The sequence below is a fragment of the Oncorhynchus keta genome, unplaced genomic scaffold (assembly GCF_023373465.1).
Source record: "Oncorhynchus keta strain PuntledgeMale-10-30-2019 unplaced genomic scaffold, Oket_V2 Un_contig_29200_pilon_pilon, whole genome shotgun sequence".
NCBI lineage: Eukaryota > Metazoa > Chordata > Actinopteri > Salmoniformes > Salmonidae > Oncorhynchus > Oncorhynchus keta.
The window spans coordinates 25,455-49,212 of NW_026286428.1; the positions used below are offsets into that span (position 1 = coordinate 25,455).

Here is a 23,758-nt window from a genome sequence, read left to right on the forward strand (position 1 = left end):
GTACGCTCCGACCACTACAGACCAGTACGCTCCGACCACTACAGACCAGTATGCTCCGACCACTACAGACCGGTACGCTCCGACCACTACAGACCGGTACGCTCCGACCACTACAGACCGGTATGCTCCGACCACTACAGACCACGCTCCGACCACTACAGACCAGTACGCTCCGACCACTACAGACCAGTACGCTCCGACCACTACAGACCAGTACACTCCGACCACTACAGACCAGTACGCTCCGACCACTACAGACCAGTACGCTCCGACCACTACAGACCGTACGCTCCGACCACTACAGACCGGTACGCTCCGACCACTACAGACCACTACAGACCGTACGCTCCGACCACTACAGAACGGTACGCTCCGACCACTACAGACCAGTACGCTCCGACCACTACAGACCGGTACGCTCCGACCACTACAGACCAGTACGCTCCGACTACAGAACGGTACGCTCCGACCACTACAGACCAGTACGCTCCGACCACTACAGACCAGTACGCTCCGACCACTACAGACCAGTACGCTCCGACCACTACAGACCACTACAGACCGGTACGCTCCGACCACTACAGACCACTACAGACCGGTACGCTCCGACCACTACAGAACGGTGCGCTCCGACCACTACAGACCAGTACGCTCCGACCACTACAGACCGGTACGCTCCGACCACTACAGACCAGTACGCTCCGACCACTACAGACCACTACAGAACGGTACGCTCCGACCACTACAGACCAGTACGCTCCGACCACTACAGACCGGTACGCTCCGACCACTACAGACCGGTGCGCTCCGACCACTACAGACCACTACAGACCAGTACGCTCCGACCACTACAGACCAGTACGCTCCCACCACTACAGACCAGTACGCTCCGACCACTACAGACCAGTACGCTCCGACCACTACAGACCAGTACGCTCCGACCACTACAGACCGGTACGCTCCCACCACTATAGACCAGTACGCTCCGACCACTACAGACCGGTACGCTCCGACCACTACAGACCACTACAGACCAGTACGCTCCGACCACTACAGAACAGTGCGCTCCCACCACTACAGACCAGTACGCTCCGACCACTACAGACCAGTACGCTCCGACTACAGAACGGCTTTACGCTCCCACCACTACAGACCAGTACGCTCCGACCACTACAGACCAGTACGCTCCGACTACAGAACGGTACGCTCCCACCACTACAGACCAGTACGCTCCGACCACTACAGACCAGTACGCTCCGACTACAGAACAGTACGCTCCCACCACTACAGACCAGTACGCTCCGACCACTACAGACCAGTACGCTCCGACCACTACAGGTGTGGTACGCTCCGACCACTACAGACCGGTACGCTCCACCACTACAGACCAGTACGCTCCCACCACTACAGACCAGTACGCTCCGACCACTACAGACCAGTACGCTCCCACCACTACAGACCAGTACGCTCCGACCACTACAGACCGGTACGCTCCGACCACTACAGACCACTACAGACCAGTACGCTCCGACCACTACAGACCAGTACGCTCCGACCACTACAGACCTGCGCTCCGACCACTACAGACCAGTACGCTCCCACCACTACAGACCAGTATGCTCCGACCACTACAGACCAGTACGCTCCGACCACTACAGACCGGTACGCTCCGACCACTACAGACCGATGCGCTCCGACCACTACAGACCAGTACGCTCCGACCACTACAGACCAGTACGCTCCGACCACTACAGACCGGACGCTCCGACCACTACAGACCTGTACGCTCCGACCACTACAGACCGGTACGCTCCGACCACTACAGGGATGCGCTCCCACCACTACAGAGGTACGCTCCGACCACTACAGACCACTACAGGTACGCTCCGACCACTACAGACCACTACAGACCAGTACGCTCCGACCACTACAGACCACTACAGACCTGTACGCTCCGACCACTACAGACCACTACAGACCGTGTACGCTCCGACCACTACAGACCACTACAGACCAGTACGCTCCGACCACTACAGACCAGTACGCTCCGACCACTACAGACCGATGTACGCTCCGACCACTACAGACCACTACAGACCAGTACGCTCCGACCACTACAGACCAGTACGCTCCGACCACTACAGACCAGTACGCTCCGACCACTACAGACCAGTACGCTCCGACCACTACAGACCAGTACGCTCCGACCACTACAGACCAGTACGCTCCGACCACTACAGACCAGTGCGCCGACCACTACAGACCAGTACGCTCCGACCACTACAGACCGGTACGCTCCGACCACTACAGACCGGTACGCTCCGACCACTACAGACCGGTACGCTCCGACCACTACAGACCGTACGCTCCGACCACTACAGACCAGTATGCTCCGACCACTACAGACCAGTACGCTCCGACCACTACAGACCAGTACGCTCCGACCACTACAGACCAGTACGCTCCACCACTACAGAACGGTACGCTCCGACCACTACAGACCGGTACGCTCCGACCACTACAGACCAGTACGCTCCGACCACTACAGACCGGTACGCTCCGACTACTACAGACCGATGTACGCTCCCACCACTACAGACCAGTACGCTCCGACCACTACAGACCAGTACGCTCCGACCACTACAGACCGGTACGCTCCGACCACTACAGACCAGTACGCTCCACCACTACAGACCAGTACGCTCCGACCACTACAGACCAGTACGCTCCGACCACTACAGACCAGTACGCTCCGACCACTACAGACCAGTACGCTCCGACCACTACAGACCGGTACGCTCCCACCACTACAGACCAGTACGCTCCGACCACTACAGACCAGTACGCTCCGACCACTACAGACCAGTACGCTCCGACCACTACAGACCAGTACGCTCCCACCACTACAGACCAGTATGCTCCGACCACTACAGACCAGTACGCTCCCACCACTACAGACCTGTACGCTCCCACCACTACAGACCAGTACGCTCCGACCACTACAGACCGGTACGCTCCGACCACTACAGACCAGTACGCTCCGACCACTACAGACCACTACAGACCGGTACGCTCAGACCACTACAGACCGGTACGCTCCGACCACTACAGACCGGTACGCTCCGACCACTACAGACCAGTATGCTCCGACCACTACAGACCGGTGCGCTCCGACCACTACAGACCGTACGCTCCGACCACTACAGACCAGTACGCTCCGACCACTACAGACCGGTACGCTCCGACCACTACAGACCACTACAGACCGGTACGCTCCGACCACTACAGACCACTACAGACCAGTACGCTCCGACCACTACAGACCACTACAGACCGGTACGCTCCGACCACTACAGACCACTACAGACCGGTACGCTCCGACCACTACAGACCACTACAGACCGGTACGCTCCGACCACTACAGACCGGTACGCTCCGACCACTACAGACCGGTACGCTCCGACCACTACAGACCACTACAGACCAGTACGCTCCGACCACTACAGACCAGTACGCTCCGACCACTACAGACCAGTACGCTCCGACCACTACAGACCAGTACGCTCCGACCACTACAGACCAGTACGCTCCGACCACTACAGACCAGTACGCTCCGACCACTACAGACCAGTACGCTCCGACCACTACAGACCAGTACGCTCCGACCACTACAGATGTACGCTCCGACCACTACAGACCGGTACGCTCCAACCACTACAGACCGGTGCGCTCCGACCACTACAGAACAGTACGCTCCGACCACTACAGACCAGTATGCTCCGACCACTACAGACCAGTACGCTCCGACCACTACAGACCAGTACGCTCCGACCACTACAGACCAGTACGCTCCGACCACTACAGACCAGTACGCTCCCACCACTACAGAACGGTACGCTCCGACCACTACAGACCGGTACGCTCCGACCACTACAGACCAGTACGCTCCGACCACTACAGACCGTACGCTCCGACTACTACAGACCGGTGCGCTCCCACCACTACAGACCAGTACGCTCCGACCACTACAGACCAGTACGCTCCGACCACTACAGACCGGTACGCTCCGACCACTACAGACCAGTACGCTCCGACCACTACAGACCAGTACGCTCCGACCACTACAGACCAGTACGCTCCGACCACTACAGACCAGTACGCTCCGACCACTACAGACCAGTACGCTCCGACCAGTACAGACCGGTGCACGCTCCACCACTACAGACCAGTACGCTCCGACCACTACAGACCAGTACGCTCCGACCACTACAGACCAGTACGCTCCGACCACTACAGACCAGTACGCTCCCACCACTACAGACCAGTATGCTCCGACCACTACAGACCAGTACGCTCCCACCACTACAGACCTGTACGCTCCCACCACTACAGACCAGTATGCTCCGACTACAGAACGGTACGCTCCGACCACTACAGACCAGTACGCTCCGACCACTACAGACCACTACAGACCGGTACGCTCCGACCACTACAGACCGGTACGCTCCGACCACTACAGACCGGTACGCTCCGACCACTACAGACCGGTACGCTCCGACCACTACAGACCAGTACGCTCCGACCACTACAGACCAGTACGCTCCGACCACTACAGACCAGTACGCTCCGACCACTACAGACCAGTACGCTCCGACCACTACAGACCACTACAGACCGGTACGCTCCGACCACTACAGACCGGTACGCTCCGACCACTACAGACCAGTACGCTCCGACCACTACAGACCAGTACGCTCCGACCACTACAGACCGGTACGCTCCGACCACTACAGACCAGTACGCTCCGACCACTACAGACCAGTACGCTCCGACCACTACAGACCAGTACGCTCCGACCACTACAGACCAGTACGCTCCGACCACTACAGACCAGTACGCTCCGACCACTACAGACCGGTACGCTCCCACCACTACAGACCAGTACGCTCCGACCACTACAGACCAGTACGCTCCGACCACTACAGACCAGTACGCTCCGACCACTACAGACCAGTACGCTCCCACCACTACAGACCAGTATGCTCCGACCACTACAGACCAGTACGCTCCCACCACTACAGACCTGTACGCTCCCACCACTACAGACCAGTACGCTCCGACCACTACAGACCGGTGCGCTCCGACCACTACAGACCAGTACGCTCCGACCACTACAGACCACTACAGACCAGTACGCTCCGACCACTACAGACCATACGCTCCGACCACTACAGACCGGTATGCGCTCCGACCACTACAGACCAGTATGCTCCGACCACTACAGACCGTGCGCTCCGACCACTACAGACCGGTGCGCTCCGACCACTACAGACCAGTACGCTCCGACCACTACAGACCGGTGCGCTCCGACCACTACAGACCACTACAGACCGGTACGCTCCGACCACTACAGACCACTACAGACCAGTACGCTCCGACCACTACAGACCACTACAGACTGGTACGCTCCGACCACTACAGACCACTACAGACCGGTACGCTCCGACCACTACAGACCACTACAGACCAGTACGCTCCGACCACTACAGACCAGTACGCTCCGACCACTACAGACCATGCGCTCCGACCACTACAGACCACTACAGACCAGTACGCTCCGACCACTACAGACCAGTACGCTCCGACCACTACAGACCAGTACGCTCCGACCACTACAGACCAGTACGCTCCGACCACTACAGACCAGTACGCTCCGACCACTACAGACCAGTACGCTCCGACCACTACAGACCAGTACGCTCCGACCACTACAGACCAGTACGCTCCGACCACTACAGACCGGTACGCTCCGACCACTACAGACCGGTACGCTCCGACCACTACAGACCAGTACGCTCCGACCACTACAGACCGGTACGCTCCGACCACTACAGACCAGTACGCTCCGACCACTACAGACCAGTACGCTCCGACCACTACAGACCAGTACGCTCCGACCACTACAGACCAGTACGCTCCGACCACTACAGACCAGTACGCTCCCACCACTACAGAACGGTACGCTCCGACCACTACAGACCGGTACGCTCCGACCACTACAGACCAGTACGCTCCGACCACTACAGACGATGTACGCTCCGACTACTACAGACCAGTACGCTCCCACCACTACAGACCAGTACGCTCCGACCACTACAGACCAGTACGCTCCGACCACTACAGACCGGTACGCTCCGACCACTACAGACCAGTACGCTCCGACCACTACAGACCAGTACGCTCCGACCACTACAGACCAGTACGCTCCGACCACTACAGACCAGTACGCTCCGACCACTACAGACCAGTACGCTCCGACCAGTACAGACCGGTACGCTCCCACCACTACAGACCAGTACGCTCCGACCACTACAGACCAGTACGCTCCGACCACTACAGACCAGTACGCTCCGACCACTACAGACCAGTACGCTCCCACCACTACAGACCAGTATGCTCCGACCACTACAGACCAGTACGCTCCCACCACTACAGACCTGTACGCTCCCACCACTACAGACCAGTACGCTCCGACCACTACAGACCGGTACGCTCCGACCACTACAGACCAGTACGCTCCGACCACTACAGACCACTACAGACCGGTACGCTCCGACCACTACAGACCGTACGCTCCGACCACTACAGACCAGTACGCTCCGACCACTACAGACCGGTACGCTCCGACCACTACAGACCAGTATGCTCCGACCACTACAGACCAGTACGCTCCGACCACTACAGACCAGTACGCTCCGACCACTACAGACCAGTACGCTCCGACCACTACAGACCACTACAGACCAGTACGCTCCGACCACTACAGACCAGTACGCTCCGACCACTACAGACCAGTACGCTCCGACCACTACAGACCGGTACGCTCCGACCACTACAGACCAGTACTTCTCCGACCACTACAGACCAGTACGCTCCCACCACTACAGACCAGTACGCTCCGACCACTACAGACCAGTACGCTCCGACCACTACAGACCAGTACGCTCCGACCACTACAGACCAGTACGCTCCCACCACTACAGACCAGTACGCTCCGACCACTACAGACCAGTACGCTCCGACCACTACAGACCAGTACGCTCCGACCACTACAGACCAGTACGCTCCGACCACTACAGACCAGTACGCTCCGACCACTACAGACCAGTACGCTCCGACCACTACAGACCGGTACGCTCCCACCACTACAGACCAGTACGCTCCGACCACTACAGACCAGTACGCTCCGACCACTACAGACCAGTACGCTCCGACCACTACAGACCAGTACGCTCCGACCACTACAGACCAGTACGCTCCGACCACTACAGACCAGTACGCTCCGACCACTACAGACCGGTACGCTCCGACCACTACAGACCAGTACGCTCCGACCACTACAGACCAGTACGCTCCGACCACTACAGACCAGTACGCTCCGACCACTACAGACCACTACAGACCAGTACGCTCCGACCACTACAGACCAGTACGCTCCGACCACTACAGACCAGTACGCTCCGACCACTACAGACCAGTACGCTCCGACCACTACAGACCAGTACGCTCCGACCACTACAGACCAGTACGCTCCGACCACTACAGACCGGTACGCTCCGACCACTACAGACCGGTACGCTCCGACCACTACAGACCGTGTACGCTCCGACCACTACAGACCGGTACGCTCCGACCACTACAGAACGGGTACGCTCCGACCACTACAGACCAGTATGCTCCGACCACTACAGACCAGTACGCTCCTACCACTACAGACCAGTACGCTCCGACCACTACAGACCAGTACGCTCCCACCACTACAGACCGGTACGCTCCCACCACTACAGACCGGTACGCTCCGACCACTACAGACCAGTACGCTCCGACCACTACAGACCAGTACGCTCCGACCACTACAGACCGGTACGCTCCGACCACTACAGACCGGTACGCTCCGACCACTACAGACCGGTACGCTCCGACCACTACAGACCGGTACGCTCCGACCACTACAGACCGGTACGCTCCGACCACTACAGACCAGTACGCTCCGACCACTACAGACCAGTACGCTCCGACCACTACAGACCAGTACGCTCCGACCACTACAGACCAGTACGCTCCGACCACTACAGACCAGTACGCTCCGACCACTACAGACCGGTACGCTCCCACCACTACAGACCGGTACGCTCCGACCACTACAGACCAGTACGCTCCGACCACTACAGACCAGTACGCTCCGACCACTACAGACCAGTACGCTCCCACCACTACAGACCAGTATGCTCCGACCACTACAGACCAGTACGCTCCCACCACTACAGACCTGTACGCTCCCACCACTACAGACCAGTACGCTCCGACCACTACAGACCGGTACGCTCCGACCACTACAGACCAGTACGCTCCGACCACTACAGACCACTACAGACCCGATGCGCTCCGACCACTACAGACCGGTACGCTCCGACCACTACAGACCGGTGCGCTCCGACCACTACAGACCGGTACGCTCCGACCACTACAGACCAGTATGCTCCGACCACTACAGACCGGTACGCTCCGACCACTACAGACCAGTACGCTCCGACCACTACAGACCGTACGCTCCGACCACTACAGACCACTACAGACCGGTACGCTCCGACCACTACAGACCGGTACGCTCCGACCACTACAGACCAGTACGCTCCGACCACTACAGACCGGTACGCTCCGACCACTACAGACCAGTACGCTCCGACCACTACAGACCGGTACGCTCCGACCACTACAGACCGGTACGCTCCGACCACTACAGACCGGTACGCTCCGACCACTACAGACCGGTACGCTCCGACCACTACAGACCGGTACGCTCCGACCACTATGCAACCTTCCAGTTACTAGTCCAACGCTCTAACCACTATAACCATGACAGCTGGTTCTACTAACACTATAACCTTCACCTCTTCTCTACCTATTGTGTTCTAGAACACGATGACATCGGAGGTGCTGCACGACCACGTGGAGGCTTCCTACATCACCGTGGAAACAGCCTCCTTCTATGGCGTGAAGGTGGAGCCTACCAGGGTTACGGTCAACTCCCATGATGCTGCATTCACCTACAGAGCCAATCAGGTGAGACTTGGTGTCAGGAGTCAAAGGTTAAGTGTTTTTTAAAGTTCAGATAATGTTTTAGAGCAGCCATACTCACAATAAAACATTTTTTTAAAGGAATGTAGGGACCTCCCGAGTGGCGCAGGGGTCTAAGGCATTGATCAGTGCTAGAGGCGCCATTACAGATCCGGGTTTGATCCCGGGCTGTGTCGCAGCCAGCCGCGACGGGGAGACTCATGAGGTGGCGCACAATTGGCCCAGCGCCGTCCGGGTTGTCCTTGTCTCATCGCGCTCTAGCGACTCCTTGTGGCGGGCCGGGCGCAGTGCGCGCTGACTTCGGTCGCCAGCTGGTACAGTGTTTCCTCCGACTGTGTCCAGAAGCAGTGCGGCTTGGCGGGATCGTGTTTCGGAGGGACGAAAAAAAAAGTACAAATAAAATAAGGAACGTGGTCGTGTTGAGTTGTAATAGTAGAAAAGCACAAGGTGCCATTTGTAAATGTAGTCGTCGTGTTGAGTTGTAATAGTAGAAAAGCACAAGGTGCCATTTGTAAATGTAGTCGTGGTGTTGAGTTGTAATAGCAGAAAAGCACAAGGTGCCATTTGTAAATGTAGTCGTGGTGTTGAGTTGTAATAGCAGAAAAGCACAAGGTGCCATTTGTAAATGTAGTTGTTGTGTTGAGTTGTAATAGCAGAAAAGCACAAGGTGCCATTTGTAAATGTAGTTGTTGAGTTGTAATAGCAGAAAATCACAAGGTGCCATTTGTAAATGTAGTTGTTGTGTTGAGAGTTGTAATAGCAGAAAAGCACAAGGTGCCATTTGTAAATGTAGTCGTCGTGTTGAGTTGTAATAGCAGAAAAGCACAAGGTGCCATTTGTAAATGTAGTTGTTGTGTTGAGTTGTAATAGCAGAAAAGCACAAGGTGCAATTTGTAAATGTAGTGGTTGTGTTGAGTTGTAATAGCAGAAAAGCACAAGGTGCCATTTGTAAATGTAGTCGTCGTGCACGGACAGTTCTCCTCTGATGATATTTTTCTCCCCAATTTCGTGACATCCAATTGGTAGTTAGTCTTGTCCCATCGCTGCAACTCCCGTATGGACTCGGGAGAGGCGAAGGTCGAGAGCCGTGCGTCCTCTGAAACCCCGCCAAGTCCCACTGCTTCTAGACACACTGGTCGCTGAACCCGGAAGCCAACCGCACCGATGTGTCGGAGGAAACGCAGTGCACCTGGCGACCGTGTCAGCGTGGCCCGCCACAGGAGTCGCTAGAGCAGGACGGGACAAGGACATCCCAGCCGGCCAAACCCTCCCCTAACCCTCGACGACGCTGGGTCAATTGTGCGTCACCTCGTGGGTCTCCCAGTGTCACACATGTAGTGCCTTAGCCTGCCCCGACACTCGGGAGACCCGCAGCCGGGCCAATTGTGCGTCACCGCTGGGCCAATTGTGCGTCCCCTCGTGGGTCTCCCATTGTCACACATGTAGTGCCTTAGACCGCTCAGCCACTCGGGAGACCCCCAGCATCCACTCTTCTGGGAAGGCTTTCCACTAGATGTTCGAACTTTGCTGCTATAACAGCCTCCACTCTTCTGGGAAGGCTTTCCACTAGATGTTGGAACATTGCTGCTATAACAGCCTCCACTCTTCTGGGAAGGCTTTCCACTAGATGTTGGAACATTGCTGCTATAACAGCCTCCACTCTTCTGGGAAGGCTTTCCACTAGATGTTGGAACATTGCTGCTATAACAGCCTCCACTCTTCTGGGAAGGCTTTCCACTAGATGTTGGAACATTGCTGCTATAACAGCCTCCACTCTTCTGGGAAGGCTTTCCACTAGATGTTGGAACATTGCTGCTATAACAGCCTCCACTCTTCTGGGAAGGCTTTCCACTAGATGTTGGAACATTGCTGCTATAACAGCATCCACTCTTCTGGGAAGGCTTTCCACTAGATGTTGGAACATTGCTGCTATAACAGCCTCCACTCTTCTGGGAAGGCTTTCCACTAGATGTTGGAACATTGCTGCTATAACAGCCTCCACTCTTCTGGGAAGGCTTTCCACTAGATGTTGGAACATTGCTGCTATAACAGCCTCCACTCTTCTGGGAAGGCTTTCCACTAGATGTTGGGGGTTTGTTACGACACCGACAAGGCTGGTAAAAATGACACTATCCATCCTGACCTTTGCCCCCTAGGAAATGTGTGAGTTGACTAGTAGTAGTTGAGTCTCCCCATGTTGAGAGCAAAATGACATTAATGTATCTCTGTTTCTCCTGTTCGTCTCCCTCCAGGTGTTGACTGTAACAGATCTGGGACTGAATCTCAGCCAGAACTTCACCATCAGTTGGATCTAACAGCTTTTTCCCCCCCAAAAAAATGTGAATTCCGACCTTTTGGAATGTTGATGGTTTTCCTTCCCTGACGGTCTCTACTGCTTTACTCCCCACGGCCGTGACCCAAATGGCACCCTATTCCCTATATAGTGTACTACCAGGGCTCAAAACACGCCCACTGTAGGACACACCATATGTTGCTCCGGGTGGGATTGAATCCTGACCTGAACCATTAGATACTATCCTACCCACTGATCTAGGACCAGATTACCCTCCTACAATCCTAACCTGAACCATTAGATACTAACCTAGGACCAGATTACCCTCCTACAATCCTGACCTGAACCATTAGATACTAACCTACCCACTGATCTAGGACCAGATTACCCTCCTACAATCCTAACCTGAACCATTAGATACTAACCTAACCACTGATCTAGGACCAGATTACCCTCCTACAATCCTAACCTGAACCATTAGATACTAACCGAACCACTGATCTAGGACCAGATTACCCTCCTACAATCCTAACCTGAACCATTAGATACTAACCTAACCACTGATCTAGGACCAGATTACCCTCCTGACACAATCCTAACCTGAACCATTAGATACTAACCTAACCACTGATCTAGGACCAGATTACCCTCCTATACAATCCTAACCTGAATCATTAGATACTAACCGAACCACTGATCTAGGACCAGATTACCCTCCTACAATCCTAACCTGAACCATTAGATACTAACCTAACCACTGATCTAGGACCAGATTACCCTCCTACAATCCTCACCTGAACCATTAGATACTAACCGAACCACTGATCTAGGACCAGATTACCCTCCTACAATCCTCACCTGAACCATTAGATACTAACCGAACCACTGATCTAGGACCAGATTACCCTCCTACAATCCTAACCTGAACCATTAGATACTAACCTAACCACTGATCTAGGACCAGATTACCCTCCTATACAATCCTAACCTGAATCATTAGATACTAACCGAACCACTGATCTAGGACCAGATTACCCTCCTACAATCCTAACCTGAACCATTAGATACTAACCTAACCACTGATCTAGGACCAGATTACCCTCCTACAATCCTCACCTGAACCATTAGATACTATCCTAACCACTGATCTAGGACCAGTGTCTAGGACTGGGTTCCCCAACTGGTTTTATTTGACCCCCTCCCAGTTTTCTGAGCATATTTTGTATATCAAGACAAGATATTTCATTTTTATTGTTAGACATTTTTAAAAAACAGTTATTTTTATTTTGTAAATGTGTTCCCAGGCATAGTAGAGAAACACGTGATTATATACACATGTAGGCAAGGTTTGAAATGATTGTGTTTTAGTCTAATTATTTTATCTGTTTGTTTGGGCTTGTTTGCAGTGAAATTTACAGTCTACAAATGATTTGTAATTATATTCCGGACCCAACTATCCGCTCACGAAACATATCGGCCCGTTGCTACTACTTCCTCCCTGTCTGAGGGGCTACTTCCTCCCTGTCTGAGTCTAGTTGATGATCCCTGGTCTAGGGGGCTACTTCCTCCCTGTCTGAGTCTAGTTGATGATCCCTGGTCTAGGGGGCTACTTGCTCCCTGTCTGAGGGGCTACTTGCTCCCTGTCTGAGGGGCTACTTCCTCCCTGTCTGAGTCTAGTTGATGATCCCTGGTCTAGGGGGCTACTTCCTCCCTGTCTGAGTCTAGTTGATGATCCCTGGTCTAGGGGGCTACTTCCTCCCTGTCTGAGTCTAGTTGATGATCCCTGGTCTAGGGGGCTACTTCCTCCCTGTCTGAGTCTAGTTGATGATCCCTGGTCTAGGGGGCTACTTCCTCCCTGTCTGAGTCTAGTTGATGATCCCTGGTCTAGGGGCCTACTTCCTCCCTGTCTGAGTCTAGTTGATGATCCCTGGTCTAGGGGACTACTTCCTCCCTGTCTGAGTCTAGTTGATGATCCCTGGTCTAGGGGCCTACTTCCTCCCTGTCTTAGTCTAGTTGATGATCCCTGGTCTAGGGGGCTACTTCCTCCCTGTCTGAATCTAGATGATGATCCCTGGTCTAGGGGGCTACTTCCTCCCTGTCTGAATCTAGTTGATGATCCCTGGTCTAGGGGACTACTTCCTCCCTGTCTGAGTCTAGTTGATGATCCCTGGTATAGGGGGCTACTTCCTCCCTGTCTGAATCTAGTTGATGATCCCTGGTCTAGGGCTGGTCTAGGGGACTACTTCCTCCCTGTCTGAGTCTAGTTGATGATCCCTGGTATAGGGGGCTACTTCCTTCCTGTCTGAATCTAGTTGATGATCCCTGGTCTAGGGGGCTACTTCCTCCCTGTCTGAATCTAGTTGATGATCCCTGGTCTAGGGGGCTACTTCCTCCCTGTCTGAGTCTAGTTGATGATCCCTGGTCTAGGGGGCTACTTCCTTCCTGTCTGCTGTAACTATGCCAAAAATAGTCTGTCCCAAATACCACCCTTGTATATAGGGTATAGGGTGTCATTTGGGACAGGTATAGTCTCTGTGAAGCTTTATAGTGGTGGTGATAGTATTTTTTTTCCCCGTGTGACAGGAAGGCCTACATTTACTGAGGCACAGCCTAGGCTACAGTAATATAAAGACTGAATAAGCATCTAATTTACCCATCTCTATCTGGCTTTCAGGGTCACCTTGTTTTTTTAATTGTAAAGATTTGTAATTTGTATTGCGGCTGCAGAGTTTTAAAACTGCTTGTCACTCGAATATCGTTGCTTTAAATCAGTGCAAGAAATATTATGAAAGGTATTTGTCAGCCTGTTAATTATACGTAAGGCCCTATTATTATATTACCAAAGTTCAAATAAAATCAGCTCGCCTCTACTAGCTGCATGTCTCTTCCAGCTGTATCATGGTTTGAACAATGTGATTCCAGTCCATATAATACAGTATAATACAGTATAGTAATACAGTTCACACTCCTATTATATTATCATGGTTTGAACAATGTGATTCCAGTCCATATAATATACAGTATAGTAATACAGTTCACACTCAACAAGCCTCCTGGAGCGAGTTTAATTTATTTACCCAACAGAGGATATAGCTACATCTATGGGCTTTTCTGTTTTTCTGTCGTGCAAGTAGCCTATATCATATATGTAGTGGATAACGGCACAATATTTTGGACTTTTTTGGGGCTTGGGCTCATTAAATGTCTTTAATGTAGGGCTCATTAAATGTCTTTAATGTAGGGCTCATTAAATGTCTTTAATGTAGGGCTCATTAAATGTCTTTAATGTAGGGCTCATTAAATGTCTTTAATGTAGGGCTCATTAAATGTCTTTAATGTAGGGCTCATTAAATGTCTTTATTCTTTAATGTAGGGCTCATTAAATGTCTTTAATGTAGGGCTCATTAAATGTCTTTAATGTAGGGCTCATTAAATGTCTTTAATGTAGGGCTCATTAAATGTCTTTAATGTAGGGCTCATTAAATGTCTTTAATGTAGGGCTCATTAAATGTCTTTATTCTTTAATGTAGGGCTCATTAAATGTCTTTAATGTAGGGCTCATTAAATGTCTTTAATGTAGGGCTCATTAAATGTCTTTAATGTAGGGCTCATTAAATGTCTTTAATGTAGGGCTCATTAAATGTCTTTAATGTAGGGCTCATTAAATGTCTTTAATGTAGGGCTCATTAAATGTCTTTAATGTAGGGCTCATTAAATATCTTTAATGTAGGGCTCATCAGGCTTGAATGTTTTAATCAAAGCTCTAATCAAATCCAGACAGGCCTGTTTTTAATGCTCTATAATGCTTTTGAAGGACCGTTCCTGTTTGGACTGGAAATACTGGTTTAGTCGGTAGGAAAGTGATTTATTCTCAGGATGGAACATTTAGTAAAATACTGTGAAAATATTCAACCGTGAGCCAGATGCCAGCATTAGTTTGAAAGGCCTCCTGTGTATTTTACTGGTTAGGTAGTAAAATATGAAGTCTAGTCGTTCTGCCACTGGTCGTTACTACAGTCAAGAGCCAACTTTTATTTTGCTGTTTTCATTTCTCAGAGGAAAGGTGAAGATGTGCAATTAAAAGGAGAGGAACTTTTCTTTCCCTCAGAACAAGACTAGAATGGGGTGAGATGGATGTCTATGACTTTGGGGAGTTTCGTGATAATAATCAGTGATTGTTGTTATTGATGCTGATATGTACATATTGTTGTTGACAAGCTTGTTTGCACTGAATCAGGACATATAGAAGGTACAGGGAAGTGCCTTACGAACGATCAAACTGTCTCTTCTACAGCTCTGTTTTAACTCTGTTCTAGAATGATAGTTTCAGAACACCTCTAGAACAGCTCTGTTTTAAATCTGTTCTAGAATGATAGTTTCAGAACACCTTTAGAACAGCTCAGTTTTAACTGTTCTAGAATGATAGTTTCAGAACACCTTTAGAACAGCTCAGTTTTAACTGTTCTAGAATGATAGTTTCAGAACAGCTCTGTTTTAAATCTGTTCTAGAATGATAGTTTCAGAGCACCTCTAGAACAGCGCTGTTTTAAATCTGTTCTAGAATGATAGTTTCAGAACAGCTCTGTTTTAAATCTGTTCTAGAATGATAGTTTCAGAACACATCTAGAACAGCTCAGTTTTAACTCTGTTCTAGAATGATAGTTTCAGAACAGCTCTGTTTTAAATCTGTTCTAGAATGATAGTTTCAGAGCACCTCTAGAACAGCTCTGTTTTAACTCTGTTCTAGAATGATAGTTTCAGAACACCTCTAGAACAGCTCTGTTTTAACTCTGTTCTAGAATGATAGTTTCAGAACACCTCTAGAACAGCGCTGTTTTAACTCTGTTCTAGAATGACCGTTTCAGAACACCTCTAGAACAGCTCTGTTTTAACTCTGTTCTAGAATGATAGTTTCAGAACAGCTCTGTTTTAAATCTGTTCTAGAATGATAGTTTCAGAGCACCTCTAGAACAGCTCTGTTTTAACTCTGTTCTAGAATGATAGTTTCAGAACACCTCTAGAACAGCTCTGTTTTAACTCTGTTCTAGAATGATAGTTTCAGAACACCTCTAGAACAGCTCTGTTTTAACTCTGTTCTAGAATGACCGTTTCAGAACACCTCTAGAACAGCTCTGTTTTAACTCTGTTCTAGAATGACCGTTTCAGAACACCTCTAGAACAGCTCTGTTTTAACTCTGTTCTAGAATGATAGTTTCAGAACACCTCTAGAACAGCTCTGTTTTAACTCTGTTCTAGAATGATAGTTTCAGAACACCTCTAGAACAGCTCCGTTGTAACTCTGTTCTAGAATGACCATTTCAGAACACCTCTAGAACAGCTCCGTTGTAACTCTGTTCTAGAATGACCGTTTCAGAACACCTCTAGAACAGCTCTGTTTTAACTCTGTTCTAGAATGATAGTTTCAGTACACCTCTAGAACAGCTCTGTTTTAACTCTGTTCTAGAATGATAGTTTCAGAACACCTCTAGAACAGCTCTGTTTTAACTCTGTTCTAGAATGATAGTTTCAGAACACCTCTAGAACAGCGCTGTTTTAACTCTGTTCTAGAATGACCGTTTCAGAACACCTCTAGAACAGCTCTGTTTTAACTCTGTTCTAGAATGATAGTTTCAGAGCACCTCTAGAACAGCGCTGTTTTAAATCTGTTCTAGAATGATAGTTTCAGAACAGCTCTGTTTTAAATCTGTTCTAGAATGATAGTTTCAGAACACATCTAGAACAGCTCAGTTTTAACTCTGTTCTAGAATGATAGTTTCAGAACAGCTCTGTTTTAAATCTGTTCTAGAATGATAGTTTCAGAGCACCTCTAGAACAGCTCTGTTTTAACTCTGTTCTAGAATGATAGTTTCAGAACACCTCTAGAACAGCTCTGTTTTAACTCTGTTCTAGAATGATAGTTTCAGAACACCTCTAGAACAGCGCTGTTTTAACTCTGTTCTAGAATGACCGTTTCAGAACACCTCTAGAACAGCTCTGTTTTAACTCTGTTCTAGAATGATAGTTTCAGAACAGCTCTGTTTTAAATCTGTTCTAGAATGATAGTTTCAGAGCACCTCTAGAACAGCTCTGTTTTAACTCTGTTCTAGAATGATAGTTTCAGAACACCTCTAGAACAGCTCTGTTTTAACTCTGTTCTAGAATGATAGTTTCAGAACACCTCTAGAACAGCTCTGTTTTAACTCTGTTCTAGAATGACCATTTCAGAACACCTCTAGAACAGCTCTGTTTTAACTCTGTTCTAGAATGATAGTTTCAGAACACCTCTAGAACAGCTCTGTTTTAAATCTGTTCTAGAATGACCATTTCAGAACACCTCTAGAACAGCTCTGTTTTAACTCTGTTCTAGAATGATAGTTTCAGAACACCTCTAGAACAGCTCAGTTTTAACTCTGTTCTAGAATGATAGTTTCAGAGCACCTCTAGAACAGCTCAGTTTTAACTCTGTTCTAGAATGATAGTTTCAGAGCACCTCTAGAACAGCTCAGTTTTAACTCTGTTCTAGAATGATAGTTTCAGAACACCTCTAGAACAGCTCCGTTGTAACTCTGTTCTAGAATGACCGTTTCAGAACACCTCTACACATCTACATGGTTCTAAAACTAGAATTCTAGTTTCAGTTTGTTTTCTAACTACTTTACTGTGACTCTAAAAACAGGGTCTTTCTCTCTATTAAAGTATTGTCACGCTTTCTCAGACATACAATTGCCTTTTGCTAAATAATGAATGGATTGTAGTTTTTGACATTAGAAGCATTATGGAAACGCAACGTTTGCCCTTTGAAATTGATTGGTTGAAATGTTGTTTGACAAATGTGTTTATTTTTCCTATTCTATTCAAGCGGTATAATGAAAACTATGTAAGGGAAGACTGGCCTTGTGTTGGCCGGTTCTGCCAGTTGGGTGTATCTATCTGGCATGAATAATGACTGGCCTTGTGTTGGCCGGTTCTGCCAGTTGGGTGTATCTATCTGGCATGAATAATGACTGGCCTTGTGTTGGCGGTTCTGCCAGTTGGGTGTATCTATCTGGCATGAATAATGACTGGCCTTGTGTTGGCTGGTTCTGCCAGTTGGGTGTATCTATCTGGCATGAATAATGACTGGCCTTGTGTTGGCTGGTTCTGCCAGTTGGGTGTATCTATCTGGCATGAATAATGACTGGCCTTATGTTGGCCGGTTCTGCCAGTTGGGTGTATCTATCTGGCATGAATAATGACTGGCCTTATGTTGGCTGGTTCTGCCAGTTGGGTGTATCCATCTGGCATGAATAATGACTGGCCTTGTGTTGGCCGGTTCTGCCAGTTGGGTGTATCCATCTGGCATGAATAATGACTGGCCTTGTGTTGGCTGGTTCTGCCAGTTGGGTGTATCTATCTGGCATGAATAATGACTGGCCTTGTGTTGGCTGGTTCTGCCAGTTGGGTGTATCCATCTGGCATGAATAATGACTGGCCTTATGTTGGCCGGTTCTGCCAGTTGGGTGTATCTATCTGGCATGAATAATGACTGGCCTTATGTTGGCTGGTTCTGCCAGTTGGGTGTATCCATCTGGCATGAATAATGACTGGCCTTGTGTTGGCCGGTTCTGCCAGTTGGGTGTATCCATCTGGCATGAATAATGACTGGCCTTGTGTTGGCTGGTTCTGCCAGTTGGGTGTATCCATCTGGCATGAATAATGACTGGCCTTGTTGGCTGGTTCTGCCAGTTGGGTGTATCCATCTGGCATGAATAATGACTGGCCTTGTTGGCTGGTTCTGCCAGTTGGGTGTATCTATCTGGCATGAATAATGACTGGCCTTGTGTTGGCCGGTTCTGCCAGTTGGGTGTATCTATCTGGCATGAATAATGACTGGCCTTGTGTTGGCCGGTTCTGCCAGTTGGGTGTATCTATCTGGCATGAATAATGACTGGCCTTGTGTTGGCTGGTTCTGCCAGTTGGGTGTATCTATCTGGCATGAATAATGACTGGCCTTGTTGGCTGGTTCTGCCAGTTGGGTGTATCTATCTGGCATGAATAATGACTGGCCTTGTGTTGGCTGGTTCTGCCAGTTGGGTGTATCTATCTGGCATGAATAATGACTGGCCTTGTGTTGGCCGGTTCTGCCAGTTGGGTGTATCCATCTGGCATGAATAATGACTGGCCTTGTGTTGGCCGGTTCTGCCAGTTGGGTGTATCTATCTGGCATGAATAATGACTGGCCTTGTGTTGGCCGGTTCTGCCAGTTGGGTGTATCCATCTGGCATGAATAATGACTGGCCTTGTGTTGGCCGGTTCTGCCAGTTGGGTGTATCTATCTGGCATGAATAATGACTGGCCTTGTGTTGGCCGGTTCTGCCAGTTGGGTGTATCTATCTGGCATATGAATAATGACTGTTGATGCTGTAATCCCTCTCTTTCCCTTTGTGTTATGTTGAACGGGGACATGCTCAGACAGATGCTCGTTTCTAATGATGACTTGATTAAACATGAATCCTGTCTCCCACGTGTCTTGTTTTAAATCTGTTTGTTACATGATTGGATGGGAGGGACTTATATTACCTGGGTGTAATTTAGTTTCATCCAGGTATTACTACTGCTTGGCTGGAGCAAAACCTTGCACCCATCAAATATGCCTTTTTATTCTAATCTAATTTATTTATTTTATTTATTTATTTATTTATATAGCCCTTCTTACTGATATCAGCTGATATCTCAAAGTGCTGTACAGAAACCCAGCCTAAAACCCCAAACAGCAAGCAGTGCAGGTGTAGAAGCACGGTGGCTAGGAAAAACTCCATAGAAAGGCCAAAACCTAGGAAGAAACCTAGAGAGGAACCAGGCTATGTGGGGTGGCCAGTCCTCTTCTGGCTGTGCGGGGTGAGGATTATAAACCTAGAGAGGAACCAGGCTATGAGGGGTGGCCAGTCCTCTTCTGGCTGTGCGGGGTGAGGATTATAAACCTAGAGAGGAACCAGGCTATGAGGGGTGGCCAGTCCTCTTCTGGCTGTGCCGGGTGGAGATTATAAACCTAGAGAGGAACCAGGCTATGAGGGGTGGCCAGTCCTCTTCTGGCTGTGCCGGGTGGAGATTATAAACCTAGAGAGGAACCAGGCTATGTCGGGTGGCCAGTCCTCTTCTGGCTGTGCCGGGTGGAGATTATAAACCGAGAGAGGAACCAGGCTATGAGGGGTGGCCAGTCCTCTTCTGGCTGTGCCGGGTGGAGATTATAAACCTAGAGAGGAACCAGGCTATGAGGGGTGGCCAGTCCTCTTCTGGCTGTGCCGGGTGGAGATTATAAACCTAGAGAGGAACCAGGCTATGAGGGTGGCCAGTCCTCTTCTGGCTGTGCCGGGTGGAGATATATAAACCTAGAGAGGAACCAGGCTATGAGGGGTGGCCAGTCCTCTTCTGGCTGTGCCGGGTGGAGATTATAAACCGAGAGAGGAACCAGGCTATGAGGGTGGCCAGTCCTCTTCTGGCTGTGCCGGGTGGAGATTATAAACCTAGAGAGGAACCAGGCTATGAGGGGTGGCCAGTCCTCTTCTGGCTGTGCCGGGTGGAGATTATAAACCTAGAGAGGAACCAGGCTATGAGGGTGGCCAGTCCTCTTCTGGCTGTGCCGGAACCAGGTGGAGATTATAAACCTAGAGAGGAACCAGGCTATGAGGGTGGCCAGTCCTCTTCTGGCTGTGCCAGGTGGAGATTATAAACCTAGAGAGGAACCAGGCTATGTGGGGTGGCCAGTCCTCTTCTGGCTGTGCCGGGTGGAGATTATAAACCTAGAGAGGAACCAGGCTATGAGGGTGGCCAGTCCTCTTCTGGCTGTGCCGGGTGGAGATTATAAACCTAGAGAGGAACCAAACCGGGTGGAGATTATAAACCTAGAGAGGAACCAGGCTATGAGGGTGGCCAGTCCTCTTCTGGCTGTGCCGGGTGGAGATTATAAACCTAGAGAGGAACCAGGCTATGAGGGGTGGCCAGTCCTCTTCTGGCTGTGCGGGGTGGAGATTATAAACCTAGAGAGGAACCAGGCTATGAGGGGTGGCCAGTCCTCTTCTGGCTGTCGGGTGGAGATTATAAACCTAGAGAGGAACCAGGCTATGAGTCCTCTTCTGGCTGTGCCGGGTGGGTGGCCAGTCCTCTTCTGGCTGTGCCGGGTGGAGATTATAAACCTAGAGAGGAACCAGGCTATGAGGGGTGGCCAGTCCTCTTCTGGCTGTGCCGGGTGGAGATTATAAACCTAGAGAGGAACCAGGCTATGAGGGTGGCCAGTCCTCTTCTGGCTGTGCCGGGTGGAGATTATAAACCTAGAGAGGAACCAGGCTATGAGGGGTGGCCAGTCCTCTTCTGGCTGTGCCGGGTGGAGATTATAAACCTAGAGAGGAACCAGGCTATGAGGGGTGGCCAGTCCTCTTCTGGCTGTGCCGGGTGGAGATTATAACAGAACATGGCCAAGATGTTACAATGTTCATAAATGGCCAACATGGTCAAATAAAAATCATCACAGTAGACCTGCAACAGGTCAGCACCTCAGGAGTCAATGTCAGTTGGCTTTTCATAGCTGATCATTGAGAGGTATCTCTACCGCTCCTGCTATCTCTAGAGAGTTGAAAACAGGTCTGGGACATGTAGCATGTCCGGTGAACAGGTCAGGGCTCCATAGCCGCAGGCAGAACAGTTGAAACTGGACCAGCAGCACGGCCAGGTGGACTGGGGACAGCAAGGAGTCATCATGCCAGGAAGTCCTGAAGCATGGTCCTAGGGCTCAGGTCCTCCGAAAGAGAGAATTAGAGCATACTTAAATTCACCCAGGACGCCGGATAAGACACGAGAAGTACTCCAGATATGACTGACCCTAGCCCCCCGACAGACAAACTACTGCAGCGTAAGTACTTGAGGCTGAGACAGGAGGGGTCAGGAGACACTGAAGACCACCTAGTCCCAGCCTTCAGCTCCTCTCAACCCCTCCCATCTATCTCTGAAGACCATCTAGTCCAGCCTTCAGCTCCCCTCAACCCCTCCCATCTATCTCTGAAGACCTTCCATTTATGATTTCTACTGGTCATATTTTCCCACTGTGTTGTGAAAGTTCTGAGCCTTTCTTGTCCTCCAGGAGTTGCTGAATCTTCTCTCACCCTCATCGGTCTTCGCTGGGTCAGTTGGTCCTCATGAGCCACTGGCATATGTTCCCCTGTAGAGGGCGCTGTGCTGTCACAATTCAACCCCCCTTACTGTTCTTGGTACAGTTTGGTGTGGTCTTCCCCACTAATGGGAGTTGGTCCTCATGAGCCACTGGCATATGTTCACCTGTAGAGGGCGCTGTGCTGTCACAATTCAACCCCCCTTACTGTTCTTGGTACAGTTTGGTGTGGTCTTCCCCACTAACGGGAGTTGGTCCTCATGAGCCACTGGCATATGTTCCCCTGTAGAGGGCGCTGTGCTGTCACAATTCAACCCCCCTTACTGTTCTTGGTACAGTTAGGTGTGGTCTTCCCCACTAACGGGAGTTGGTCCTCATGAGCCACTGGCATATGTTCCCCTGTAGAGGGCGCTGTGCTGTCACAATTCAACCCCCCTTACTGTTCTTGGTACAGTTTGGTGTGGTCTTCCCCACTAACGGGAGTTGGTCCTCATGAGCCACTGGCATATGTTCACCTGTAGAGGGCGCTGTGCTGTCACAATTCAACCCCCTTTACTGTTCTTGGTACAGTTTGGTGTGGTCTTCCCCACTAATGGTCGGGTTTAAGTGGAGTACAGGACTGATATGCTGGACATCTCTGTGTGTGTCTTGAACCAGGAAGGACATCTGTTCTCTGTTATTCTGAATGCTGCTGTTCTCAGCTCTACTAAACCCACTGGTCACATAGTTAATCATCCCTCATACAGCACATTACAGAGTTGAACCACTATGTCTATGTTAATCATCCCTCATACAGCACATTAAAGATATGAACCACATATTTAATCATCCCTCATACAGCACATTACAGAGTTGAACAACTATGTTAATCATCCCTCATACAGCACATTACAGATATGAACCACTATGTTAATCATCCCTCATACAGCACATTACATAAAGGCCTGTAATCCCCCTCTGCTCTCCCCTCTCCCCCCATTGCCTCCCCTCTCTTCCCCGTCTGCTCCCCCCCTCCTCCTCCCCCTCGCTGCTCTCTTCCTCCCCAGCTCTTCCCTCCTCATCTGCTCCCCTCTCCTCTCCTCCTCTTCCCTCCCCCTCTCTGCTCTCTCTCTCCTCCATCCTCCTCCCCCATCTCTCCCTCCTCTTGCTCTCTCTCTCCTCCATCCTCCTCCCCCATCTCTCCCTCC

General features: G+C 50.5%; 1 protein-coding gene and 5 long non-coding RNA genes across 70 annotated transcripts in view; 3 read left to right on the plus strand and 3 right to left on the minus strand.

The window, feature by feature from the left end:
* The window catches only part of LOC127923297 (lysosomal alpha-glucosidase-like), a gene marked incomplete at its 5' end in the record, with an annotated part of 37,037 nt that extends 25,451 nt beyond the window's left edge, over positions 1-11,586 (plus strand). Inside the window, 2 exons of the mRNA XM_052507259.1 lie at positions 8,977-9,123; positions 11,391-11,586. Of these exons, the coding sequence (XP_052363219.1) occupies positions 8,977-9,123; positions 11,391-11,453 (210 nt within the window). The remainder of the gene's footprint in view (positions 1-8,976; positions 9,124-11,390) is intronic.
* Position 11,587: 1 nt separating this feature from the next.
* On the minus strand, positions 11,588-12,646 carry LOC127923301 (uncharacterized). 10 transcript variants are annotated; one of them, XR_008114021.1, is made up of 4 exons: positions 12,548-12,646; positions 12,118-12,353; positions 11,773-11,984; positions 11,588-11,720 (listed from the first exon to the last, which is right to left on the minus strand). It is a non-coding gene; the product is annotated as an uncharacterized LOC127923301 (long non-coding RNA). The 10 variants fall into 10 exon arrangements; XR_008114012.1 differs by having other exon boundaries at positions 12,118-12,373; positions 12,440-12,584; XR_008114019.1 differs by having other exon boundaries at positions 12,484-12,579.
* On the plus strand, positions 12,413-14,304 carry LOC127923300 (uncharacterized). 5 transcript variants are annotated; one of them, XR_008114008.1, is made up of 4 exons: positions 12,413-12,960; positions 13,034-13,390; positions 13,464-13,582; positions 13,763-14,304. It is a non-coding gene; the product is annotated as an uncharacterized LOC127923300 (long non-coding RNA). The 5 variants fall into 5 exon arrangements; XR_008114010.1 differs by lacking the exon at positions 12,413-12,960 and having other exon boundaries at positions 13,009-13,390; positions 13,715-14,304; XR_008114007.1 differs by lacking the exon at positions 12,413-12,960 and having other exon boundaries at positions 13,009-13,390.
* A 1,268-nt stretch (positions 14,305-15,572) lies between these two features.
* LOC127923302 (uncharacterized) lies at positions 15,573-18,088 on the minus strand. Of its 50 annotated transcripts, none has more exons than XR_008114039.1 (10): positions 17,870-17,978; positions 17,662-17,817; positions 17,506-17,609; positions 17,257-17,360; positions 17,019-17,070; positions 16,863-16,966; positions 16,603-16,706; positions 16,395-16,498; positions 16,146-16,301; positions 15,573-15,818 (listed from the first exon to the last, which is right to left on the minus strand). It is a non-coding gene; the product is annotated as an uncharacterized LOC127923302 (long non-coding RNA). The 50 variants fall into 50 exon arrangements; XR_008114060.1 differs by having other exon boundaries at positions 16,146-16,249; positions 16,302-16,498; XR_008114045.1 differs by lacking the exons at positions 16,395-16,498; positions 16,863-16,966 and having other exon boundaries at positions 16,499-16,706; positions 17,662-17,713; positions 17,870-17,921; positions 17,974-18,088.
* Positions 18,089-20,356: 2,268 nt separating this feature from the next.
* Positions 20,357-21,871, minus strand: LOC127923298 (uncharacterized). 3 transcript variants are annotated; one of them, XR_008114005.1, is made up of 4 exons: positions 21,739-21,871; positions 20,935-21,002; positions 20,664-20,731; positions 20,357-20,527 (listed from the first exon to the last, which is right to left on the minus strand). It is a non-coding gene; the product is annotated as an uncharacterized LOC127923298 (long non-coding RNA). The 3 variants fall into 3 exon arrangements; XR_008114003.1 differs by lacking the exon at positions 20,935-21,002 and adding an exon at positions 21,604-21,671; XR_008114004.1 differs by lacking the exon at positions 20,664-20,731 and adding an exon at positions 21,604-21,671.
* LOC127923299 (uncharacterized) lies at positions 20,615-21,844 on the plus strand. Its single transcript, XR_008114006.1, has 3 exons — positions 20,615-20,755; positions 20,891-21,026; positions 21,695-21,844. It is a non-coding gene; the product is annotated as an uncharacterized LOC127923299 (long non-coding RNA).
* Positions 21,872-23,758: the final 1,887 nt, after the last annotated feature.